Here is a 27,765-nt window from a genome sequence, read left to right as displayed (position 1 = left end):
TAATTTCTGTAGACATTCTGCATAAAAACTCAATGAAATCCAAACAGTATTAAGTGACGTGTTCAAACCGAACGAATCACGTTAGACATACCGTATTTTCTAATTTCCTTTAACTCGCGTCAGAAAAAAGAGCGCGTTAATACTCGTTTCAGCAGGGACGTATGACTTCCTCCATTCTGTCATCGGTGTTTCTTTTTCTCGAGGGCTATGATATAGAGATAATCACCAGGCGGGGAAAGAATGTTTTAATTGGGCTTATCGTTCTCCGCTCCTTCACGGAGCGGGCACGGCGGCAGTTCCATTAAAAATTTTCACCGGCTTAACCGTGGCTGAATATTCGCCGGCGGTTTTTTATCTGTTCAAATCCCGAGAAGAGGAGAGCGAGATCCGGTGAACGCGGTCACGACTCGCGCGCGTTGTATTTTGCGACTACATCCCACGGTAGACGATACTTTATTCATCGTGAATTGCGCGAATTTAATTTCACGCCACTTTACTGCACGCGTCCGTGTTTACGGTTTGTAATTACGTTTGATGCCACAACGACCGTGACGCCGCAGGGATAAAAATTATTGATTAAACGTGGCGGCCGCGATTTTTCCTATCCTCCACCGTCCCTCCTAACACCGTTCCTGCGGCGAAGAATTTTCCCTCTCCGGCTTAACGGTTTAATTTCCTCGCGGGAAGCTGTAATTGTTACTTTCCGTTACGATGGAACTGTCCGCCCGTTGTTTGTACGGTTTACAATGGCGGACACTGAAGTATTGAATTTTATGTAAAATATTTCAAGTTCCGGAGAAATTTATTTAATATGCTTGACATCACGCCGTAACGAATCGGTATAATTCTTGAAATGGTTTCATTTCTGTTATTTCGTTGACGGATATCTTCCTATCCTTGGAATTTCAAGAGATATAGTTAAATCCTATCTAAAATGACATAAAGAAATGCAAATTGAAATAATGAAATAAATTTATTATGTCAACTACATAATTTAATTTCGAAATTACTCCAATGAATGATATTAATATGATAATATAACAATCTATTCGTAATCGAAACAATTTTTGTTACAGAAATCAAGGATCCGTGCGCGAAATTAAATTGCACCCAGGGTTCGCAATGCGTGCGAAGCCGGGACGGCAGCGAGGCCACCTGCGAGTGTTTGGAATCCTGTCCGAATTTAGGGGATCACGAGGGATCGGGCCCTGTCTGCGGCACAGATGGGATCGACTATCCGTCCCTATGCGAATTGAACAGAGCTGCCTGCGCCAAGGGTGCTAATATTACAGTGGCGTTCCAAGGAAAATGTGGTAAGTATTTTTCTTTGGATCTTCTGCACGCGCCCGGCACCCTGACACGTTGTCTCCGCCGAGGAGTCGAGAATTCAACATAAACCTCGTACGCGCGAGAGAAACGTGCTCGGAGACGTTATTGACTTCAGCAGGTTGAAAAATTCATTTCCACTGGATTCCGTTGAATAAGTTGCGTGTTCGATGTCGAGAAATGTGATTGGAGATCTTATTGATTCAAGCAGATTGAAAAATTTATTACTATACTATCTTGTTGGTTCAGTTGCCGGTTTGATATTCATTTAATCGGAGACGACCTCTAAATCGGAAAATACACAGGGACACGAGTGGTTAAGTTAACATTACTGATTTAAATCTCGTCGAATAAAAGTACTATTGTGAAATACATACTTTCTTTAATAGAAGTACAGAATAAACTTCGAATTAAAATAATTAGAAGAATCAATATTGAAAATTTGTATACTGTTTGGTACACCAGTATTTATAGAGGAAGTAATAAATTATAAAGTGCTCATTTGATATGAATAAAAAAGTGAAGCACGATTTTCGATCCAGATCCGGGTGTTTCATGTTCAATGTTTCGATTTTAAAACCGATATCAATCTCCTACGAAACAACCCATTCGTAGATACTCTTGCAGTAAAAAATGTAATTAACGAAGCTCGTACGCGTGTTTCATAAACCAATATAGTGAATTAGGCTCCTGGATTTGAAACTAGAAAAATGTTTAAAGCGTTCAAGAAAATTTTCGTTCCCGGGGTAAGTTATTTATTGAGATGGGAAGCGTGCTCGGACTGTGGTGGTAGTACGGCTTCCAGGAAACAAATATTTGCGGAATCGAAGTCGAGCGGGGGTTAAGCACCGAGGTTTGTCAGTACGTATTTACTTGCGCCTTTATGCACGCGATGGAGATTACTTCCGGGCAGATGCGCTCGTTTACATTTGCAACCTACGTACACTGTGTACGTATGGCGCCTCCCCCTTGATGATATCGCCGGAATTATTCTTCGTGGAACCCGCAAATGTAAAGTCCAGAACTATTAAAGGGGGCAAATATTGTTTTATACTTCTCGTTTCCCAGTTGCGTCTAACAAGAAGTACACTTTTAAGCATGTATTAAATTAATCGGTGAAAAATGTTTAATTAACGATGTAGACGACACGAGGAACTGTTCCTTTTAATTTACCGAGACGATTGTTCTTTTCTAAAGTATTTCATCGACTGCAAAAAGTGGAACAGGAAGTTTCTAGTTGTATCGGAGACAGTATGAGAAAACAATGTAACAAATTGCACGTTAATCCCCTTTTAGTGCCATCCTTTTCGTTCTTATGTCCCTCACTAAAATACTCCTTCCCATCATTTTACACACAATGAACACTTTTTCGACGAATAACGGTGTCTCTGATATCCGCTGATTAAACGGAGGAGGTAAAAGAAGGCCGGGCTAATCATCTCCTAAATAAAAGCCTTAATTCAGGAAACAATTCTAAGCTTTACCATGTGTACGCGTGAACGTCACCGAGCAGCGGAATTAATCAGCGGTCGACAATGGTGCATCGAGGAATAGCGACGAATTAAACGAAGGGCTAACAAAAGGTGGAGTGGCCCATGCAAGGAAACGAGAGAGGAGTATGAAACCAGCGAGTGTTCCGCAATATCGGTCAGAAGCAACAGAAAGACACTGATAAATTAGAAGTGTGCGAACAGCGTACATAGCCGTTTACTTCTCTTCCCTTAGCCTCGTTTTAGGTTCACACGTATTTACTCAGACACATGTTAAATTCTTTGTACACATGATCCATCACGGAGCAAAACATTTACTTTGCGAATTTCATGGCAACCGATTCAGTGAAACGTTTTATACTAATTAGAGGATAAAATTAATTGGCTGGAATAGCAATGCTATCTTTAGATCACAAAAATGTATATTTTCAGTTTTTTAAAGGCCCATTAAAAAAATGGAATCTATCGATTATCTAATTAGAATTCAGTATTGGACTACATATGTATGTACATCGATTGTTCGTTCTTGACAAAATGAAATTAGCTCTCTGTCTTTGTCTCGTTCTCTTAAAATTAATAACAATTGTCTAGCAGTGATAAAAGACATAAAATTCTTCGTACTAAGAACGCATCCTTTCTTTACGTCGTTTCCAGTTACCGTCTCCTTATTCTCATAGGTCTCTCTTTCTATCTAATTTTTCATCCGCCCGTATACTTTTTCTCATTGTACTAGGTCCTTTGATACTCCTCTGAAGATTTTTCTTTGTTTCCCATCTCCGATGTTTCACTTTTTACCTTCACCCGTGCGAATTTCTTCACTTACTTACAGTTTCCTTTCGTGATACATCTTCTTCAATTTTTAACGCCTTCATATCTGTCTGCAGGTTTCTATTCGTTAAAGCAATTTCTGCTTCTTCTTGCGCCGTGTATCTCTATCCTCCGTCGAGTTCCTGCTTCTCAGATTTTTAGTCTCGTTACATCACGCGCTGATGTCCGTACAAAGTATGAAATAGTTTCTTCTGCGAATAGATTTCATTACTTAATACCTGTATCTTCGATTAAAGCATACTCGTCCTTTTCTTCCAGGTTTCACTTTGTGCCTGCAACGTCACTTAGCTATTCATCAACTCCTCCATTTTTCGATATTACATTTCATCTTGAATCTTCCTTTCCTTTCTATTAATCGCCTCTTTCATGTGCCATCTTATTAATTCAGATATTTTCTTGTATTCACATCTTTCATCATCAGATCGCTTCCACATCGATTATACTTGCCTTTATTTTATACATTACCTTTATTTTATATTATATCCCTGTTCATATTCATGTATGCATATGTAATCAAATTTCTTGTTCACAAACAGATTTAACAATTCAGCTTCTTTATCTTTAATTAATCCTTTCGCTTTGTACGGGGCCTTCAATTTCTTTCTGTGTACACTTTTCTCGATTACCTCACCCTCAGAATTCCTTTGTCTTCAACTCTCCCTTTCTTTACATTCATTTTTTCATTTAGTATCTTCTAAGAAAGTTTCCTCCGGTCTTCCCTACCAAACGTTTCTGATTGCTTTCGCCTGTCAGAATCTGAATCATCGCGTTTCAATTCTATCCTTCAGATTTCTTGGCGAACTGTTTATTCCCTGTTCAGTACAGTGCCCTCTAGCCATCGGCTCGAATGCAGTACAAACTTGGCGTGCGTTTAATCAACCGAGTAGTAAAGACAAATGTTTGATCAGACAGGTACCTTACAAGAGGAAGGTGGCAACGTTTACTTAGGATTAGACATGTCCACCAGTAGCTCTTCGTCCACCCCTTCTTATTCTTCGAACGGATCCGGTGATAATCATGCGCACTGGATAACCAGCACACCCACGCGTTTTCCCCCTCGCAAAGCAATTTTCTCACAATGCAATGTGTCTAATTGCTGTTGATCTTTGGTGATTCTAATAATACGGGTAATCTCAAGAGACTCTCTGACTGCCTGATTATTACAATTTTCTTATTAATCAATTGTAAAATTAAAAGATATTAGCAATTCCTGCTTACAATTGTTTAATTATAAAGGAAAAATTAAAAAAAGGAACGAGATAGAAATGTGAAAGTAAGAGAGCAAGAAAGCAATCGAAATTATATGAAGAAACGGATCCGTGTTGTCTCTGAGGACAATAAAGCATATAATAATAGAGGACAAGCATACTCGAAGATTTCCCGGGTTCTAACAGTTAGCTAAAGAAATCTTCATTTCTCGCAGGGAAAGTCAGGACAAAGAGTGGAGGAGAAGAGAAAGGAAACTAAAGAAAGTCGAGGGTGTCCTTTATCAATCGTAGCCAGTCGCTCCGCAGCGGCGAAACGGTGAAATCAATAATAGATTCTAACAGCCACGCGATGGTGGTGGGAGGTGGTTGATGGGGACTCGTTTCTCGCTGCGATTCGACCCAGCCCATCCCTGACCCTTCCTAATTTCTTCGGCAACGAGGACGCCGAGTCAGGGGTGGAACGAGCCGAGTCGCGAATCTCAAGTGGCTGCGACGATAAATCAAATTAGCTCGAAACTTTCGAGACTTTCCGATCGTCACCTGCCGTCCCTTCGCGCCCCTCGCCGCCCGTCTCGTGCCCGACCGTGAAGCCTCCGGGCGCTCCCACTGCCAAAGACGATTGGCCCGAGGGTAAATTGAAAAAACGGGGGAAATGAGTTTTCGAAGCGAACGAACTTTTTCAATGATTGAAAGTAGCAGCAGCCGGGGACTGCCGCGGCGGGGGAAAATATCGCGAGGTATGGACACCCGCGATTAAAAGTATGCATTCGCATTAATGTTATTGAAGCACAGGACGGAAGTAGAAAGAACACGGTAGATAGAGAGACTGTTTCATCGTCGACAGCGACGCGAAGTTACGCTTACCAGTTATTGAGTGCGTAACAAGTTTCAAACCTCTTTCTCGCTGTATGCGAAATGTTCGAAGTTGAAACTTAAGGAGGAAATTGTTTTATTTCAAATAACAAGCACTACGCGATTTAGATTTATTAATCGCGAACTTTTCACAGTATGCATAAGAATAGAAATGTTTTTATCAGGATATTGTTTAACATGAATACAATCTTAATTTTTATTCTGAATTTCATTTTTTATTAACGTTCAATTTTTAAAATAACGAAAATAAGACAATGGAACGACGCTATCGCCGTGTCGTTAATTATTATAAGAGTCGTTCACCGTGAGGAACGATCTCGCGATTCTTTCTCTTTAATTCCAGAATTATCCATTCACCGTGCGCGGGGCGCGATCGTTAAGTAACCTTTTCGAGAGAAGTCTTTGAGAGATAAACGTGGTTTTCATCCTTGTTCTTTTTCCTTCGTCCCTGCCCACCCCCGTTTTCATTTCCAACCGGAGGAATTCGCTTTAGCTCGTTTCCCGTGAATATCTAGATCTGAAATGGAGGCGAGTGTGCCGTTTCCTTCACGCTCGAATGTACCGAAATAAGGGTCTTCCATGGGGATAGCGGGTAGATCTCGAAAACGTTAGCTTCGAGAAGCTTCCCCCGGAATGGGCTCAACTAAATTCTCACACTAGTCGATTCAAGGATATTCTCGTGGCGTGGAACGCGTCGACGAGACTCGAGGCGTGCACAGACTGATCGCGTGGCTTCAATCCGCATCCGGCTGGGTCTGAATGTGTGCAACCGGTTTGTCGGTTTGTCCTCGTACCTGTTCCAAAGAAAAGCTCGGTTATATCGTCTAGAAAAAGAGAATCGAAACGTAACTCTTGGACAATGTCGGATTCGTCTTTGAATTTACATTCAGTTTGCGCGGTAAAGGAGTTTGTAAATTTAACCATTTACCTCTCTGTACATTTTTACGTTTGTACAATGGACTTAGGAAATTCGAGTAATATCCACAGTTGCTGTTAAGTTCTTACGTGTATCAATTAGAAATAATTGTATTGTTTCAGTGTTCCATTAATTTCTCAAGAATTTAATTTACCGCGAAAGTACTACCAGTTAATAGCAAAGACTCCTTAGAAATTCAGCACAAGATTAGAGAACACTGACGAAGCAAATGCAAATTGAAACCACGTTGGCATTTTCGCTGCACGATTTTTCTTCGTCAAGTTCCCCACGAAGATATTTTATCATCGATTTTAATCACACAAAAAAGAAGATTGCGTTGTTCTCTAGTACCTGGAATTACCCATTCTGAATGCTTCGATCAATCTAAAAGAATACTAAACAGTGAAATCGTGCAGAAACCGCACGATGACGTATGCAACTCGCGACTGCACATTTCTACGGTACGTTCAGATCGTCTCCCTCAAAAGAGCCGGTCCATAAATTATCTTCAAACGGTTACACCGTAATCGCATTGTAATGAAATCAAACCGCGAATCTCTGCATGCAAATTGCAACGGCGCGCAGTGAGCAGCGGCTGCGAACGCGAATCCATCTGCATTCATCCGTGTAATCACTTATAATTTACTAACGACACGTGCTATGGCTGCCTCTTCGGAACGATCCAACCATCGAACGGCTTCCAACACAACCGGGAGACATCGTCTTTGCAAAATAGCCCGTTTACGATGCAACCCGCACCGCGCCAAGGGGGAGTCCCGCTGGAAACTTCCTACTGTCCCTTGCATAGGAACTCCACCCCCGGTAGTAAATTACCATCGCAGTTCCTGAGCGGATGCTCTTACGCGCTTATGTTTACGCGTTCCGAGCTTAAGTGACTGCTTTCTGTGTTCCCGTGCTATGGTTCCTGGTACACTTTGGGGATGTCGCGAATCGAATGATGCCGACTTGCCGCGCTTGTACGAAACAGACTGCGGCCGTGAAGCCGCTGTTAGTATAAACACTCAAATTCTCAAATCTAAATCTCTTTCAAGATATACCTCTTACTAAACACAATAGTCATTGACAGGAAAAAGAGAGAAAACCTAATTTCAATAGATCGTTCAAGACCCGGTGGCTCGGTTGAATAGTGAGATTTTGTTCAGTAATGAAATTAAGATATCCTCTATTAAGTTTTGAGAGTAGTTGAAACCTCATTTCGTATTTAGATGAACGATGGTTCATTACGAATTTCGTTTGTATGCGTCATCATGTTTGGGATGTTTTTATTGAATCTAGTTATTAATGAGTTCTAATAAAACTTCTTTAGTGAGTATCAGAATACCTCAGTTTCGTGGAATTTATCGTGGATTTCTATAGGGAACCGATTCAGGTAAATCGACTGCAAGGCCACTTCGTTTGCAGATAGTGTTATAATTAAGCCAATGCTGAGACAGATGTCGACGAAATTAATTCGCCACGAGATATGTACGTGTGGATCAAGCTATATATATATATACGATATGTATATATTCAATTGTGTAATTCCCAAACTGGTTTTCAGTCGAATCTCTGTACGCGCCGTATAGACGCATCAGAGAATGTAAATGATTTACCAGCTTGATTAACAACAATTTTAATTACCTATTTCATTCAGAAATTACTCTCACTCATTTCGACGAAATCTTATTTTCTATAAAGCACATAATTTGAAGCTGAACATGCCGTTCGTCCCTTTTAATGCGAAACGAACTTTTCGCTCCGAGAACTGTTTATTATAATTTCACAAATGGCTATTCACCTACTGCCTCGTTCAGCGTTTTCATCCGGCCAGAAGAAAACATTCAAATGCCGTTTAAACGCGACGGGCACTGCGCGTTTTACTCGTCCGGTTGGCAAAAGTGCAAACAGAAAGCCGAGGTAGAAAGGATAACCATCCGGAACAATAACGAAACGCGAAATAAAGAACGCTGTGGGGAGGAAGCGGTGAGCAGAGAGAACAGAGAACGAGGACGAAGTTAGCGACCTTTCAATTCGTTGATCAAACTCAATTCAATTCCATTTAGCCGCCACTTATCCTCTTCAGACAACTTCTTTCTTATTCCGTCCCGCCGCTTATTATTCCTTTCTGAAAGTTATTCCGCGAGAATGCAAAATACGCGGCGCCGTGGCGTGTCGAGGAAAGGTGGAGGTCACGGGTGGACGAAGGGTGAGAAAGAGAAAGATCGGTGGCCCGGGGATTCACGGGGGCGGTAAAAAAGTAGCCGGGCCACGTAGAAAGTTTCGCGTAACTCGGAAGATTAGACCAGGGCCGATGTTGCCGTTGGAGACAGCCAGGCAGTGAAAGAGGCTACGCAGGAGTCGGGGCTGGGGGATGCCGGCTGCGGCTCTTACCCACGGACTTAAAAACAATTGCCCCGCGGCGACGCGGGAATCTTAAATACACTTTTACCGCCGGCCCGGATGGCTTTTGTTCAGTGAAATCACTCGGGAAGGGGGAACGGTGTGTAACGGTGTGAGAACTGAGGTCCTGACGCACTCTGTCCACGATCGGGAGATCTTTAAGGCAATTTACGAGGAGTTTTTACGGTTTCAACTGACGCCACCTCTTCTGGATCTTGTTTTTATTTCACCTTCTCTTTCAGCCCCATCCCTCCTCTCGCTCCACTTTCGCGTAGCCAGTATTTACTCAGTCTAGTTTTAATACTACTTTCTTGTTGTCTTTTCCTATTAATCTGTATTAATGGAAAAGGAAATAGAGGAATTAGCAAGAAAAATTTAAATACTCACACTTTTTCATTGAATTAACATTTATTTCTTATATGTTGCTGATCAAAGTATTATTCAGTTAGCTGACTTTAATGGTAGAACCATTTGTTTCTTCATGCGGGAATTGCTAACTTTACTTCGTGCACATTGCGCAACGACAGATATCATTACGTGCACTCGCGGCGGAGTTTTCTGGATAACGACGAACAGACGCCGATACAAGGGATCCCTCAAGTTGCTCTGATGATAGTACAAAGAAATCCGCATCAGGGTAATGTTGTGGAAAGTTAGTGCGGCAGCTTAGAGGCGCACGATTCTCTGTCTTTGAACGGGGGTCGTGAGCAGTATTTGGGAAGGGGTGGAAATTCCAGAATAGGAAAACTTTTAACAGCCGCCACTATAGGAAGTGCAATAGAAGAATGGAAGGTTTCACATTTTCAAACTTAACTTTCTGTAAAGTTAATAATTTCATCATTGCTTAAAATTACAATTGTCTCGCGTGATCAGAAAATTATATTTTTAAAACAAACTTTTAGAACCTTTGAAAAAGAAAATAAATTTCGTATATTCGTGTTAATAACCAATTAACCTGTGGAAGGAGATTGAATAAATTAGAAAGAAATGCTGCAGGGAAATTGATGCGACTGCACGATTAGGACGCGAGTTAGTCGGCGTTAGATTGATAAAGGCAGATGTAAAGAGCGGTCTCGCAGAATAAGGGATGAAAAACGGGGATTAGGCGGCCGTGGTCGACGGGAGGGAGTGCAGGTGCCATAGGTAGGGGCGTGGGTGTGCGCCGAGATTAATCTTCGCCCTCGACCAAGGAAGGAAGTTGGATTCCGTTTCCTGTCCGTAGGCGGTAGGTTTCGACCTTATAGCGCGGCTGACGCGGCAACTTCCCGAGGCGGTGGTGTTTCTCGGGGTTAGTTCGAGTTACAGCTCAGTAGAGCGGCTAAACTCGACCCTTCCGCAACCACCCCTCGTTTCTTCCTCACCTGCCGTCCGTTTAGTGGCTCGTCCAGAGTTGTAATCGAAGTCTCCCGTCGCTCGGCTTCTTCCCAACGCAAATTATATTCTTGTCGAATTAATATCCATTTCATTTTCACTACTGAACACTTCCTAAACGAAAATCATGTTCCAGATCATTTGATAAAATGCTCTAAGTAGATACTCTTTACAATAAATTAATATGGTTTTTAAATATCTCCTAGCGAGACAATATGTATTTAAATGTAACTCTTCCTCTCTCATTTATAACATATAAATAAGATTAAGACGGAGTTCTCGATTTCTCTCAGCACGTAAGATTTGAACATCGCGTTATGTGTTTGACTAACAATGACTTGAGCATGACTTTGAGCTATACGAGCTATAATTTAATTTTCTAGATCCTTGTGCTAACGTGGAGTGCATGGAGCCGGAAATCTGTCAGCTGGACGATTCGAGGAAACCTGGTTGTCGTTGCGGCGAGCAATGCGGGCTGGAGTTCGCGCCGGTTTGCGGCAGCGACGGCAAAACATATTCGAACGAGTGCAGTATGAGACAGGAAGCTTGCAGATCGAGATTATCGCTCAGAAAAGTCTACAACGACCAATGCAGTTCAGGTAATTTGTCTAATTACGTTAATTAGATCGTTTATAAATTTGATACTTCATTTATCAGAAATAATATTCCGTATGCCAATTCGGATACGCAAAACTTGATAAAGAATTTGCCTGAATATTTGTTGAATCAATCGGGAGTGGCGTGGTGATGTTGCACACGGGAGATATTTTTAATGTTCGCGTCACTGTGCCAGGGTTCAATCCGTGCGACGAGGCGAAGTGTGGTTCGGACGAGCAATGCGTGATCAACCGGCAGGGGATTGCCAGCTGCGAATGCGTCCCGGAATGCGAGCCGGTGATGAGGCCGGTTTGCGCGCGCGGTGGCAAGACGTACACGTCGCTATGCGAATTGAAACGGCAGGCTTGTTTAACAAAGACCAACATCGAGCTCGCCTACACAGGGATCTGTGGCTCCAAGGGGCCCTGCTCCGAGAAGGTCAGTGCTGGTTTCGCTACCAGATTCGAGACATAAGAAGTAGCGGTCAAATATTTGAACATAGAAACAAGACGTGACAAAAACCGATGCATAGTTTTAAAATACGAACGACCAGATGAACGATGTTAATTCTGCATGGAAACCTGTTCCGGAATTCATCTGTTCATAGACGCTGTATCGTAGTTCTGCTAATTATGAAAATTCGCAAAGACCTGATTAATGCGTGCAAAGATTAGAAACGTCTATGAGGAGATATATAACTGGTAGAAGTTTGTATTGCAGATCTGTCAGTGGGGCGCAATTTGCGCGGAAATCGGTGGCACGGCGATTTGTGAATGTCCAACTTGTCCGGCGCAATTTCAACCAGTTTGCGGTGATGACGGCATCAGTTACGGAAACGAGTGCAAACTTCGCCTCGAGGGCTGTAAACATCGACGAGAGATCCGTGTGCTCTATCAGGGACTTTGCAGTGAGTAAAAACGTAGAATTTTCTAATCCTTGAGTTTAGTAAATCTACGTTCGTGGTGAAAGTCTTTCTTTCTTTTATTCATTTCGATGGGGCGGGGGAGATTCTCTCAGGGTTTAACAAGCGACCTTAATTGTACTACCAATTGTCCACTATTTCTGGTATTCATAAGTCGAAAATCCTCACCTTAAATTGCAAATACCAATTACGCAGCGTCCGCAGAGATTGCCAGAAAGTATACAATATTCAGAAGGTTCATTAAAATTCATGAAACGTTCATGGCTCCCGATATATTTCCGAGCACAGTGTCGATTTCTCGACAGGAAATCAAGAATCGTTCTCCCGAATTGATTCGCCCACGCGAAATGAACGGTACGGCGGGCGCACTGGTTCAACCCGGAGCGAAATTTTCTATCCTAGAAGATGAGTTTTAAATTATTCAGACAAAGCAAGCCGCGCGCTGATATTCCAACACTAATGCATATCTAATAACAGGATCGAAACGAATGGATGATAGCGAATGGATTAGTATGATTGAATTATTTATTATCCACTGGCAACGTGATTAAAATTAAAAGCAATACGTCCATTTGAATTTCGAGTCAATTAAAATACGTTCTCGAAATAATTTAACTTCGCTCTTTGTTATTGTCGCCCGCTCCGGATTTCGTTCCGATCCACCTTCGTTGAAACGCGGACTGATTAAGATTTTCCTGCGCGAAATTCGTTGATTGAATATTGATCGAGTAGGGGGAAGTAGCATAATTAGAATGAGACCATCTACCGGGTAAATAATTATGGAAACTTTGTTATGAAACGAAGCGGGCCGAAAGAGAAAAGAACGAAGGTAATCAATTCCGGCTGACCTAGGTTCATTACGTCGAGCTCATTATGACGGGGATTTGTGTAATTAGAGTCAGTCTACGACGACGATCTACCTTTCTTTTACCGATTCAGGTGGAACGTTCGATGATTTTGCAGACTTTTGATCCATCGCAGGATAAATTTGCATACAATGCATGGATCTTCTAGTCCCACCCCCCCTCTTCCAATATTATGATCGTATTTGCATGCTGATCAACCGCAGACCTTTGTACCCTAAGAATTCTTCGTTAACGGTATTTGCATGTTCACTGAAAAATCCTTTATGCAAATGAGGCAACAACCGAATCGAAACTTCGTTTAAACGTTTCACGGATCGATAGGGCTTTGATGAAGGAAGCTATTAAGATGTTTGCATGGCTGTGTACAAAAGCCTAAATATAAAATAATCAATAGAATCGTTTTTTAAATTTACAAACATAATAAGCTACCGAAAAGGAAACAATATGACTAGATAAAAAACGTTCAAACTAATATTGGCAACGAGGTCGAATTTTCTGCGAGGTGCCAAGCACCCTTAACTGACGGAGTCAACGTAAGGACCTGACGCGAAGCGATTGAGCTAAACTTTTCTCATAAGCCGCCGCGTGACGAGTAAAGAAATCTTGGCGAATATACACGTACTGAGTTCGCCGTGAGTCTGATCAAGTTTGCAAATAAAACTTCTCATTAGTAACAAATGATTTCATTCATGACGGTTGTACATCATAAGAAGACTGTGTATTTTAGGTATTTATAGAAAAATTCAATATGTAGTATAAAAATTGTAATGTATTAAAATATATGAAACGTCAAGAGCCGCATGCATATTATAATATTTACATGATGAAAGAAATTCCTATCTAAAGCATATTTTTTAAGTTGTTACTATATATGTTTCGCTTTGCATAAAAATTCGCGTCAGTATTTATCCGTAGGTTGATCAACGGATCAAACTGGCGGTAAACTCTGTGTTATGGAAGCCTAATCGTCGCGAGAAGCTCGCCATATTCGCTCGGAACACAAGACCGACGCTTTCGCCTCGAGATAATTTGCATGGTTTAAAATCGCGTGAAACTTCTGAAACGTATCGCCGGGATTCGGTTCCATGCATATCACGGCGCAGGGCGACTTCGCCCCCCTTGGTAAAATTGTGTGAGTTGTTACCTCACGGCATGCACGTTGCATATGCATGCAACTCATCCCGCTCCTTTCTCCCATTTCTATCCTCGAATTCGACTCGGTGTGCAGTGCTACGTAAGAGTCTTATAGTGTCTTAGACCGTCCAATGACACACTTGAGTGGATTGCCGGTATTTTCAGATCTCGCTTTACATAAAGATGATTTTCTCTTTTTCATCTTTATTTTAATCTGCAAATATTGAAAGGCGTTTTATAGCTATGATATATCTATTAATAATTAAATTATTTGAAATATTCTTCTGGATAAAGTAAAAGATAACATAAAATACCAATTATATAAATTAATGAATATTCAGTGACATGAAGAACTTGAAATATTTTTTGGACTAGGCTAAAGACTCTTTCATAGCACTGTATGGTACAGTAGCAGAATTCTTGCGTCGCTGAAACCTAGAAGCCACTCTCCACCTCTGCTCATTCCGGGTGTGGGTTAGGGGTCTGCAGCTAGCGAAGGTTTGTTACTCTCAACTGTGCAGTAGCATCATCGACACGTCGCGTCCCCCAGGTGGAGCAAGAGTGGGGAGAGCCAACACATCCTTTCCCTCCCCCGAATTTCAATGAATTCTAAAGATAACTTCTCGACTGCAAATCCTACTTCAATGGCAACCACCCTGGCTCCTCTATCCGCCCGGCGTTTCTCCGCTTCTTGTTGCTCCCCTTTTCGCCTTTTCGTCCCTCGCGCGCCGCCAGTCCCCGCTGCGGCCCGCCCGTTCCTTCGCTTTGTTCGCCGTTACCCGGATTCGCACGCGGTCCAAGCGGCGCAGGCCAGATAATTTCCCTCGAAACGGATGCAGTTATGCAAATACCGAGCGCCGGAATCTTTATTAATGCCGGCTTGAACGCCAGCCAGAAGGTGGCAAGGTACACTGCAACAGGGTAGCTCGCTTTGTATGCGCGTCGATGCCCGGAATCACGGAAACGGAAGGAGCCCGCGCGCGCGCGCGCTCTCGCGCCGCCCTAAACAATTCAGCCCTGGTGAATTAGCGGCCCGTGCGAGATATCGCGCGGCATCTGCGATTTCCAACGACGACCCCGCCGAGCTCCGCCGTACGACTTCGCTCGATGACGAATGGCCTGTCTCGCTGGGCTTTTTGCCCGCCGGCAATTACCGAGCGGGATTGATTGTTAGGGTTGTTAGCCGTTACGCGGGACATAAAGATGGGATACGCGGCCGAGAATTATGACTTTTCAAACCGTTTATTGTTTTCTGTTCGCAGACGGATGCGAGAAGAAGAAGTGCGACTTTTATGCAGAATGCGAGAGCGACAGCGCTGGCGAGGCCAAATGCGTGTGTCCAAGTAAATGTGAGAGCTCGGTAAGTTTCTCGTTATATTATTTCCACGGGTTAAACTTAAAGCATATTTTTTAAGTTGTTACTATATATGTTTCGCTTTGCATAAAAATTCGCGTCAGTATTTATCCGTAGGTTGATCAACGGATCAAACTGGCGGTAAACTCTGTGTTATGGAAGCCTAATCGTCGCGAGAAGCTCGCCATATTCGCTCGGAACACAAGACCGACGCTTTCGCCTCGAGATAATTTGCATGGTTTAAAATCGCGTGAAACTTCTGAAACGTATCGCCGGGATTCGGTTCCATGCATATCACGGCGCAGGGCGACTTCGCCCCCCTTGGTAAAATTGTGTGAGTTGTTACCTCACGGCATGCACGTTGCATATGCATGCAACTCATCCCGCTCCTTTCTCCCATTTCTATCCTCGAATTCGACTCGGTGTGCAGTGCTACGTAAGAGTCTTATAGTGTCTTAGACCGTCCAATGACACACTTGAGTGGATTGCCGGTATTTTCAGATCTCGCTTTACATAAAGATGATTTTCTCTTTTCCATCTTTATTTTAATCTGCAAATATTGAAAGGCGTTTTATAGCTATGATATATCTATTAATAATTAAATTATTTGAAATATTCTTCTGGATAAAGTAAAAGATAACATAAAATACCAATTATATAAATTAATGAATATTCAGTGACATGAAGAACTTGAAATATTTTTTGGACTAGGCTAAAGACTCTTTCATAGCACTGTATGGTACAGTAGCAGAATTCTTGCGTCGCTGAAACCTAGAAGCCACTCTCCATCTCTGCTCATTCCGGGTGTGGGTTAGGGGTCTGCAGCTAGCGAAGGTTTGTTACTCTCAACTGTGCAGTAGCATCATCGACACGTCGCGTCCCCCAGGTGGAGCAAGAGTGGGGAGAGCCAACACATCCTTTCCCTCCCCCGAATTTCAATGAATTCTAAAGATAACTTCTCGACTGCAAATCCTACTTCAATGGCAACCACCCTGGCTCCTCTATCCGCCCGGCGTTTCTCCGCTTCTTGTTGCTCCCCTTTTCGCCTTTTCGTCCCTCGCGCGCCGCCAGTCCCCGCTGCGGCCCGCCCGTTCCTTCGCTTTGTTCGCCGTTACCCGGATTCGCACGCGGTCCAAGCGGCGCAGGCCAGATAATTTCCCTCGAAACGGATGCAGTTATGCAAATACCGAGCGCCGGAATCTTTATTAATGCCGGCTTGAACGCCAGCCAGAAGGTGGCAAGGTACACTGCAACAGGGTAGCTCGCTTTGTATGCGCGTCGATGCCCGGAATCACGGAAACGGAAGGAGCCCGCGCGCGCGCGCGCTCTCGCGCCGCCCTAAACAATTCAGCCCTGGTGAATTAGCGGCCCGTGCGAGATATCGCGCGGCATCTGCGATTTCCAACGACGACCCCGCCGAGCTCCGCCGTACGACTTCGCTCGATGACGAATGGCCTGTCTCGCTGGGCTTTTTGCCCGCCGGCAATTACCGAGCGGGATTGATTGTTAGGGTTGTTAGCCGTTACGCGGGACATAAAGATGGGATACGCGGCCGAGAATTATGACTTTTCAAACCGTTTATTGTTTTCTGTTCGCAGACGGATGCGAGAAGAAGAAGTGCGACTTTTATGCAGAATGCGAGAGCGACAGCGCTGGCGAGGCCAAATGCGTGTGTCCAAGTAAATGTGAGAGCTCGGTAAGTTTCTCGTTATATTATTTCCACGGGTTAAACATTTATTCTCGTCTGTGTACACATAATGTTTTCGTATCGATTCGTAAAATTAAAGTTACTATTTATATATTATTCAATTATTTTAATCGGAACACGTAAAACTGTTTTTACAAAATAATAATGCCCCAGTTCTGTGAACTGTTGGTAAAATGCAGAGAGGGCTCGAATTAAAGTATAACTCTTCGTAGAGAACGCTGCTCGTTCACAGAATCTACTTAACCTTTGCCTCGAGTACACTTCTGCGGATTAGCCTCGTAAATCTTACTAATTCAGTTAATTGTTATCAGAACGAAGTTACGAATAATAATTTCCTGAATTCCTTCGCGAAACAATACAATTTTAATCCCGTTCGTCGCTATTCGATTCTCTTAAGGATGTATAGGCTATATACTTAAACAATGCTAGCATGTTGAATTTGTTATAATAGATTCCTATTACTATNTTTTAGCACGTTGCTATTTATTATAAGTATTGTTCTTCCGACATCTGATTCCTTTTTAATTATAGAAAATGCGTTTTTCTAATGTACATAAATTTTTGGGATTGACTATATAGCCAATACATCCTTAATAAAGGTAAAACAGTGTTCGGTTGTCTGATGTTAAAAGTTCAACGATATTTTTAGTATCATGTACTCGGCGGGTTATATGAGCTTATCCGAAATACGAAATGATCAACGTTAAACGTAATAAACCACTGAACATACCGATCTCTGGGCCTTTGTGTGCTTAGCATCGTACGTAGTGTTAAGCCACGCTCGTTAGCACGGTTTAAGTAAAATATTCATACTATGATGGATGTGCAGTCGAGTGTATACGTATATACGTAACGGAGCGAGAATACTCCGATCGTGCACGATATTTCACATTTCCGCTTTACTGCTTACCGCTGCGATGTTATGCGACCGTGTAATGAGCCGTTCTCGTTTCATCGATACCGACCGACCTTTTCAGATTAGCCGACGTTGAGCATCATTTTCATTAAAGTATTTTTTTTAGCCCTTCGTTCATCATGAATTAGCCCGTTTCACGTTTTTAATTTCGTCCACTCGTCTCTTTTGAAAATTCACTGTTAGCGGTACATCCGAGCAAATAAAAATGCCGAGAAAACATTTGCAAATCATTTCCTCTGATACGCTTGTAAATAATTCTAGCGAAAGCTCGATAAGAATAAACAGCCTTATTTTATTTATGCATAATCGTATTTCGTGAAAAGAAACATTCTGTAACTGCGTCCAAGACTTGAAGGTAGGAAATTCTTTACTGTAACTCGTCGATTCAAGCAAAATTTGTCACCGTCTTTCCCAATCCCCCGGAACGGAATGTTCCTTCATCCTGTTGGCAACAATCAATCTTTGGATGGTTCGGAGCCCGGGGTATCGCGTCGATTCTGAACGAGATTCCGTGGCGCAGCCGGAAAACGAATACGTGCACCCGGGAGACGGAGGAAAAAAGAACGAACGAACGCGACTTTATCGCGAGTAATCCGCGAACGGGTTTTACCCGGGAAGTTCACCCGTAGCAAAATTTCCCGGGGCAGAAATATTCGTTGGGAATGGAGAGCACGTCACGGCCCCCCGAGATAGCGTTCACTATCGAAGAGACTTCTTCTTCGATCCGTCCCGAGACACATGCCGGTCCGGGAAATTCACGGATTCGTGGAACGTCCTGCTGACAAAACCACGAACAATTCCGGGGGCCGCGCTCTCTCCTCCTTTCGGCGCGATGCGGTGGTACGGTTCCGACGTTCCTGGCCATTCACGTAACTGCCACGGGCGCATGCTTCTTTTTCCAAAAGGTTTCGGGAAAAGTGGTCGAACGCCGTCGGGGGTGGCGGCTACACGAACCGGCCCCGGGGCTATCCGAAATTCTACGTTCACGTTAGAAGACACTTATGCCCAAGCAGCCATCAGTTTGAACGACCTAGAACTGCGGAACGTGCTGTCGTTTTGGCGAAATACTGCATCATGAAACTTACGTTTTGTCAGCTGTCGACGATCTTTTTTAGGTCATCGATCTACATCAGATTTTCAATTATGTTCTGTTAAAAAATAACTGAAGGTTCGTGATTGACCCCTATTATTAATAATATCTCAGAAAGCAGTGTTTGACTATTTATCAGTCGTGTATTTAATACGAGCATGAAGTGAAACTGCTGTGGACGCAACGATGTAATTTTTAGTATAAGGTCGCCGGGTATTGGTCCGTCCTTTCTTGCGTCCTTAACGCGAAATTACGCCTTCCTCGCATGAACGCACAATATTCCCCGCAAATTTGACGCGTCAGCGTTCCACGGGTACGGGAACGGGGGCGACGGGACTTTCGAGAAAAGACGGGATGAAGCGGACTGAATCGGAGACACGGAGAAAGAGATGAGGGTTAGAGGCATTGTTTGAACTGCAAACGAGGAATATCGGCACGTCCCAGCTACCCTTACAGTCTCGTGAATCCCCTCGTAATTGTCTCGTAAATTACAATAAGAAGGAGCCGAGGTGCGTATCAACTTGTCGCGGGGAAACTAATTAAAACGCGCCGACCGGCTATGAATATTTTCCCAGCCGAGCTCTTCGTTATTATTCGTTTACCCTTTGTGGTAGAAATATAACTGCGCTATTTATTAATCCGTGGAGTGGATTAAAAAAGACCCGTAGCAAAGTATTAATTCGAGAAAAATGAAAGACAAACTTTTTGCTTATCTCGTAATTGTATTTTTCAGGCCAATTATCTTGTTTTCCATGAATAAATTGTTCCCTGAATTTAAAGTTAAGAATGCATCCAGCTACCAACGAAAGAATTCTCTAAATATCAATACTTACTGTACGAATCGTAAAAAGAAAGATAAAACAAACAATACAGTTTTCAATATAAATTCACGTAGAATGCATTCGTCTTTTAATCACGTCCCATCTCCGTTCTGTACAATTGGTCGACGTATCAAACGGAGGTACATTTCATTTAACTATGCATAGCGTACATTACCTCTAATTACGGAGGAAACAGGAACATTACAAATACACTACAGTATGATGTTTCTATTAACCGTGACAGGATCCAGCGTTCCACGCGTAACGTGCTTACAATATCACGCGACCACGGCTTCGTTCGAGAGGAGCGCAGAGGAATGCAAGGGAAACGCTGCGGGGCAAAGAACGCTGACCGACAACGTTCGCGTGAAACGCGCGTAATAAGCAAACAATGCCCACACTGAATACCGTAGCTAGGCTAATTAAGTTTTGTTCTTTCGCGTATTATTTTCTCATCCCCGGCGTGCCGTCCCCCATCAGCGGAGCTAACGTGTACACGTCAGAATGCCATGCTGCACCGGTCCAAGCGTGGCTTGCTCGTGTGCAACAAGTGCGAAACGCATGCTACCTCGTGTTTTTCTGCCCTGTTCTCCCTTGCGATTCCTCCGAGCTACATAAATAAGCAACGCGAAAAAGTATTATACCGAGAAAACTTACGACGATCATTTATGTGTAACTAGAGAATTCATTTTTAATAATTTATTAAACGAAATGCAATCAATCAGAGAAAATTTAGTCCATCTGATGTTACATGTATTATTAAGACGTAATTTATGCATATTGGAGTATTTTTTTAACTCTTATTTTTAGGGAAAAGAGCCTGCGGACGCGGAGAAAGTTTGCGGTTCTAATGGAGTAACTTACGCCAACGAGTGTTCTTTGAAAATGGCCTCTTGTACTTCTCAAATACACATCGCACTCAGTTACATGGGCGACTGCGGTAAAGCTTGTTTCATACTTCGTTGTTAATTTAACGTTACACAGAGCTGAATGCTAAAACAAGTTCTGCTCATTCGCGTAGGAAATAATTTGCAACTACGTATATAAGGAAAATATATACGTTTTCAGAACTCTGCGCGAAGGTTGAATGTGATCACGGTGCTCATTGCATGGCTGGCGTATGCGTGTGCCCGGACGAGTGCCCCGAGAGCAATGGAAATCCTGTGTGCGGTAGCGATGTGAAAACTTACCCGTCGGAGTGCGAATTGCAAAAGGCAGCTTGTGGAAGGGACCCGAAATTACCGGTGCTGCACGTGATATTCAACGGCGATTGTGGCGAACGATTTGCTGTAGCAGCACTCAGTACGTTATCCATCCTTTACGAAGTATAATTTCTCTTAATTGAAAACGAAGTTTACTCTTATTACTTTTTACTATTTATTATCTCAATTGAAATCGACTATTCATCGTATCTTGAAATATAAATCTTAACTGTCTATTAACGACGCGAGAACGTTTAACCAACACGCCGGAGCCAATTTCCGGTGGTGTACCGCTTGCTGTCAGACTAAGTATATTAACCACGCCACCCCAAAAACGCCTTCCCTTAACGAAGCTAACTAACTGTCTAACGACGTCTCGCGTAACAGCGCTAACTACTTTAACCGTCCGTTAACCGCCTCCTAATAGCCACGATGTCAACGCCTGCGGTGGTTCGACTGGCCACCACAACCATCGACGTGACCAGCACCCAGGTACGGGAGGTGGTCTGTAAGAACATAAACTGCGACTTTGAGGCGACTTGCGAACTGGGCCCGGACGACTACCCCAGGTGCAGCTGCAAGTTCGACTGCGCCTCGATCTCGCAGGAAAATATGCGGCCCGTTTGCGGCAGCGACCTAAGGATCTACTCGTCCCTCTGCGCGATGAAAATGGAGGCCTGTCAAAGGCAGCAAGAGCTGAGAGCCAGACCTCTCGAGCTTTGCAAAGGTTCGCAGCGGCTTCTAAAACCTCGAGTCGATCCCGTTATACAATTCCTCGCATTCAGTCAGATTGATTACTCCCATTGCTTGATCCTTTCCTGAATTACGATCTCTTAATGTTAATGGGCTAATTAATTGACTATGTTCCCCGCTACTACCTCTGGCTTTCCTGTCATACTTATAAAACGAATTTTAGATTTTAATTTGTCAGAATTTTTTATTGTTCTTTTTTACATTCTAGTTGCAGCATTTTAACGTACAAATTTAATAGTACACGATTGTTTTTTTTTTTAATATAGGTATGGAAGTGAAGCCTTGTAGTGGTGAACCTCCATTGGTGGATGCTGATGGGAAGGAATATGATTGTGGCAACGGTCCAGAACGAAGGGACTGCCCGAGCAATAGTTACTGCCATCAGACGATACGATTAGCTCGATGCTGCAAGAAAGGTTTGTCCTCCTAATTAGTTCCAACATTAACAAATCTGAACTTTAATATCATTTCTGTTCACACATTCAATTTATCCAAAATTTTCTCATAAATATAAATGAAATAATCGGGAAGCAAAAAGTTGATCATCGATTGTCTCAAATTCAAGAAACCCAGGTCGTAAAATGTTCGAACTCTTGGCACGGATGCTGTCCGGATGGCAAAACGGCGGCTCGAGGACCGAACGGTGCAGGTTGTCCGAGTTCGTGCGGCTGCAACAAGTTAGGCAGTGTTTCTGATACCTGCAATCCGCAGACTGGACAATGCGAGTGCAAACCAGGCGTAGGTGGTCTGAAATGCGATAGATGCATGCCCGGTTATTGGGGTTTGCCAAAAATCAGCGAGGGGCTCCCGGGATGTATACGTAAGAATACATGAAACTTAATTTACAACATTATTTCTGTATTACGAAGACTATAAAGAATGAAAGCATTGTCTCATATTAGTAACTAAGAGATTTGTATTTATTTATATAGAAACGTATTTGCAAGTGAAATTCGATTTACTGACAAAATTGAGTGTGAATTTATCTGATTGCTTCAGCGTGCGGCTGCTCGCTGTTTGGAGCCGCCAGAGAGGACTGCGAACAGATGACCGGTAACTGCGTTTGCAGAAAGGATACGCAGGGCCAAAAGTGTACCATTTGTATCGATCATAACAAGATTTTAACACCCACTGGTTGCTATTCAGGTATCTCTTGAATGTGAACATCGTTGACGTAAATATACGAGACTGCGCGCCATATTAAATTCCGAATGCACATTCGTACTATTATCATTTACACAGTCTAATTAAATTAGTCGTGAAAAACATATATAGGAACAGAAATATGTAGAAATAAAAGATACATATTTTAAAGTCTTAAGACAAAAGTAGACAAATTTGTATGAGTAATATTGTATAATGATTTTTTTCAATTGTAAGGATGTAACGAAATGGTACAATTTGTTTGCAGCGGACACTACACCGCCGATACCAACGTCCTGCAACGAGCTGGAATGCTACTCCGGCGGTCAGTGCCAGGAGATCGGCGGCCCGCACTGCATCTGTCCGTCGTCCTGTCCATCGGACGTACCGTCGGTGCCGGTTTGCGGTAGCGACGGACAGACATACGACAACGAGTGCGAGCTAAGGCTTTACGCTTGTCACCACCAGGCAGACGTGGTCACGCAGGCCTTTGGTCACTGCAGAGGTGGGTTCACTGAACGTACGCCGTACAGGCCGCCTTATATTCTGCATTATTGAGCTTTAATGAAACGTCGAGTGCAATTTTAATAAGTTCAAGCGGCTGGCGAACGAGATTCAACTCTGTTACACGGCGCGGGGTCGATGCTAACGTTTTAACTCGTTGACCCGCGTAGAGTGAATTGTTCTCGAATCTTAATTTTTAGAACGTGTTCTATTTGTTAACGTATTGATTCACGAATAGGCTTAGTGTATCTGTTTGTGAAACATAGAAACGAGCAGCGAATATAATGTTTAAGGAATTAATGACACGCGAAGGGGTTGGTCGTAACGATTTCGAGGGTTCATAAATTTTAAACTAGCTTAGTTAGGAACGAGTGTTATCTAGGTACTGCAGCTCGGCAGTCACTGTAGGAATCGTCGAGACGATCTCGTCGGGGCTCGATCGGCACTAAGAATAAAAAAAATCTAACCTGTTCCTTTGTATCCATTAACGTGATATAATAAACTTATCATGTTTCTACTAACATGTATATATATATGTTTATAATCCCTTTAACCCGAAGTCGCTCGCCCGTTACTTTGCTTGCTTTCTTCGCTAAAACTTTGTAATTAACGTGAATGCACGCTAAGTTTTGTTATTAAAAATGGAATTATTAACTAACTGTTTGACGAGAAAGAAAGCAAAGTGCACACAATTGAATTAACCCTGACTGAGTCAATTAAGAAGTTGAAAAATGAGAATAGTTAATTCTTGTTCTATGTTACGGAAATAATTGATCGGACGAAATTATCACGAGAATATTAATCAGAATTAATAAATTCACGATTATTTAATAAAACGGACACCATGTAAATTTTAATCAGTACAAGCTTTCCTCCAAGAATATCGAGTTTCTCGAAACGAAATCAAAGTATCTGGCATCGGGAAAGATTGAGCCGGACTCGACTGAGGCATTGCGGAATTTCCTTTATCCCAGGAGTATGCTATCTTGCTCGTAGGTAAATTCCGAAGAAAGTTGGTGACGTTAACTCGCGAAACTAAGCGCCAAAGGTGGATTTAACTAAATCACCGTCGACTTCGAAGCGAAGTCTCGTCTTAAGTGGTTCCTGTGAGATATGCCCGGCCGGAACTTAACATCGGGACCTTAAGAAACGGTAACGAAACGTCTCCTGCCCCGGCCGTTAAGCACAGCTCCGCCATCAAAATAAATTAGCGACGGGAAGAGAAAGTCTAAAGCCCCCTCGAAGTTTGAACGAACACCGCGCTGTATCTACGGACTGCTTTTTGATATCGCTGTCCTCCATAAATTCACCGCAGGAAATTCGATCGGCCGCGTGTTCGTCGAATCGACGCGACGGTCACGATAAATCTATCCGAGGAAGAATTCTCTTCGCATCTCTCTCCTCTGAGTTCCCTCTTACAGATCCGCGTAGACCAGGTAATTCGGAACAGCGTTCGAGGATACTCGAATTTAGATCACGCATTAATTGAGATTCTGTTAATATATAACTTTGATAGAAATATAAATACCAATAAAACTAGTTTACTGTGTTAAAGTACTTTGGGAACTAGAAAAGCATCTTAATGTAAATTGTTAAAAGTAAATGAACACCATTTGTATATTTAATATACAGTTAAAAAATATAATGTGCAAAGAGAATTGAGTCCATGATATCCTTAATATTTCGAAAGTATACTCCAATTTGGAAGACAATTGAAAGTAATTTTTTTTCTTTTATACCAAGTCATTGAGACTTATCACGGAATAAAATCTAAAATCGAGTAGTTCATTATTGATCGATAAACTTGTCGAACGACGCTGCGTTCGAGAAGCACAGTGCCAGTGGAAAAAAAGCATCCCCAGCTGTCGTTCGAAAGTATTCCACATTCACTGGCAAAGTTCGCGGAACGAAACGTCAGAATCTATTAAAGTCTCCTCTCGGTTCCGTAACCTCTCATCCCTTATTTTCGATTGCTCAGCTCTCTTTCTCTCTCTCTCCGTACCCCCGGCCTGTCCTGTCTCTTCTCGGGAACTGCGTCGGTCTGGTCCTCCTCTACTCACCGGGAAGTCAATCTCTTAAAAAGTTCTTCCTCTTCGGGACTCGTCCTACCGAGTCAAACATAAATCAGATTACTTCGAGCACGCGAATCCACCCCTCGTCTGCTCTTCGCCACTGTCCCTGCGCTTTATACAGGACGGTGCGGTTCCTTCTCTCAACTCCTTTTTCGCTCCTCTTCTCCGAACGAGGCACAGGAGAATTCCGTGAGCGGAAAAACGTGGAACCGCACGCTGTCGACGCCACTTTAAAACCCCTAAATATTGCACACTGCAATTTCTTCCACGATCCAGGCGTAATACCGCGCGTCGAGAGTCCCGAATGAAGGATGAGTATTTTGCCTAAGCTTGCGGATGATCTGTTGCAATTTGATATATTTTCCTGCGGCGTGGTTTTCGTAGAATATTTCGGAAATCATTAACGCGATGAGGCAATTTTTATAAATCTATAACAATCCAAATGTTCTCTTTTCTCATTCGAACATCCACCAACGTTGAAATTCCACGCTTTTAACGGATGAATATGAGGCTAATCTCGTCCGCGCTCGTCGGTACTCTTTGTAGAATAAACAAGGGGAAAATAAAATAATGAAACCAGCCATTTGGTAGTAGTAATGTCGATAAAACCTTTCGGCCATCGATGAAAGGGCCAATCGATGGCGCGGTGTCGGGAAAGAGGTTTCCTCGGTACGTAAATGTCAATTCGTATTTCCAGTCAGATTTTCCTCTCCGGCAATCGCCGAACACTTAAATTGACTAAATCCGTGCCCCTCTTGGACTCCCCCGCAGCCCCTGCTTCCTTCCCGTCGTATTCGACTCTCTCAGCGCCTGAGTTCCCGGGCAGAAAATATTTTCATTGGAGAGCGGAGCGAGAAAAAAGTTTCGACGTCGGTTTGTCTCGGAGTCAATAAAAGAGTCGATTATATCGATAGGAAATACGCGGGAACGGCGACGGGAACAGGGTGGGAGGGGAGTTCGAGGAGAAAGGGTAGCAAAAACCGATGGAGAAAAAAACAATGGGGGAAGATAGCGTGCAGCTACCGGAAGTCGTCAATGCGAAATAATAGAAAGCAACGTAGCAATTGAGAAGTAATTAAAATCTCATCAAGAATCGGAATCTCTTCGATCATTGTTACCAGTTTCGGTGGAATTAACTTCTCGATTCACATTATTCATAGGAACCTGTTCACGTTCCCACCACTTCGTTCATTGAAGGTATCGTCTCTTTTCTGTATCGGTTTTACACGTCCTTGCGTATGAATTGCATTTCCGTACGAGGATGTAATGGAGATTAAAAAAAAAGAGGGAAACCTGCGAATTACATATATTACAATTTTTATTCGTTGCTCGTTAAAAACTTATCTCGTCTATTAAGCAATTGCGACTTCAATGCATTCGATGAACATGTTAATGGCACAAAAATGTGGAACGTTCATGGAATTTTCAGACGATCCCATGGTGAATACGGACTTCCCAGTAAAAAGGTACACAGCGGTGCAATACACTCAGCCGGCGGCCGCTATTTCTCCCTTATCGAAATCTACCAGGCATCTGGTGTCGGAACCGGATCCACGATATTATTACACTCATCGGGCGCATCAAGAAACCATCACCATTGACAGGGATAATTTAAAGCACGGTAAAAATTGACCCGAACTCTATTCTACGGTCGTCCGTGTCGATATGTCACGTCAATGCGAGGATTCTTACGCGTCCTGATTTTTATCCTGGACTCTATTATAAGTTCTATAGATAACTTAAATCAGAAAACAACGTGTCTATAATCGGAAATTAAATTAACATCAAATATCTGCTTTTATTTTTGCGTCGTAAATTTAGCATCGCGATAACACAATCTCAGCGTGTGATAATTAATAGCACTCAAAATAAAGCATTAAATAAATGAAACGAATTGCGTATACGTTTGCCTCTGTACTCTATATAAAACTATATACGTGTCTGTATGCATCGCGACTACATATATGTTTGTGTTGCTTCGAGCCGTGCATTATTGATACATCCGCTTGCCGGTTTATTCTGGATAAATACAACACCGTCTATAATCGTCTCGAATCGGGAGAATTTTCGTACTACGAATGCTTTTTCGTACGAAAATCTAATGCGAATTCTATTCTCCAGGAGTGGCAACGGCGTATCGGCCGACACCAGCCACGATTCGCGTGGTCACTGCGCTGCTCGGCGATCTATGCACCGACGACAAGGACTGCACCATTCCAAATAGCGAATGCTCGAACGGAGGTTGCATATGTTCAGAAGGATACGCTGAAA

General features: G+C 42.8%; 1 protein-coding gene across 1 annotated transcript in view; it reads left to right on the top strand.

Annotated features, from left to right (window-relative positions):
* Positions 1-27,765, top strand: part of LOC108622162 (agrin) — a 286,403-nt gene that overhangs the window by 250,382 nt on the left and 8,256 nt on the right. The window contains 14 exon segments of the mRNA XM_018019866.2: positions 1,077-1,313; positions 10,796-11,011; positions 11,206-11,447; positions 11,730-11,916; positions 15,194-15,291; positions 20,631-20,760; positions 20,889-21,122; positions 21,450-21,749; positions 22,042-22,191; positions 22,341-22,595; positions 22,775-22,921; positions 23,187-23,423; positions 26,924-27,115; positions 27,616-27,765. Of these exon segments, the coding sequence (XP_017875355.1) occupies positions 1,077-1,313; positions 10,796-11,011; positions 11,206-11,447; positions 11,730-11,916; positions 15,194-15,291; positions 20,631-20,760; positions 20,889-21,122; positions 21,450-21,749; positions 22,042-22,191; positions 22,341-22,595; positions 22,775-22,921; positions 23,187-23,423; positions 26,924-27,115; positions 27,616-27,765 (2,775 nt within the window).

Source organism: Ceratina calcarata, unplaced genomic scaffold (assembly GCF_001652005.2).
Source record: "Ceratina calcarata isolate Rehan_Ccalc_2016 unplaced genomic scaffold, ASM165200v1 scaffold209.2, whole genome shotgun sequence".
In the NCBI taxonomy this organism is placed as follows: domain Eukaryota; kingdom Metazoa; phylum Arthropoda; class Insecta; order Hymenoptera; family Apidae; genus Ceratina; species Ceratina calcarata.
Note: the sequence above shows the minus strand (reverse complement) of the source record. Positions and strands in the feature narration are given on the sequence as shown.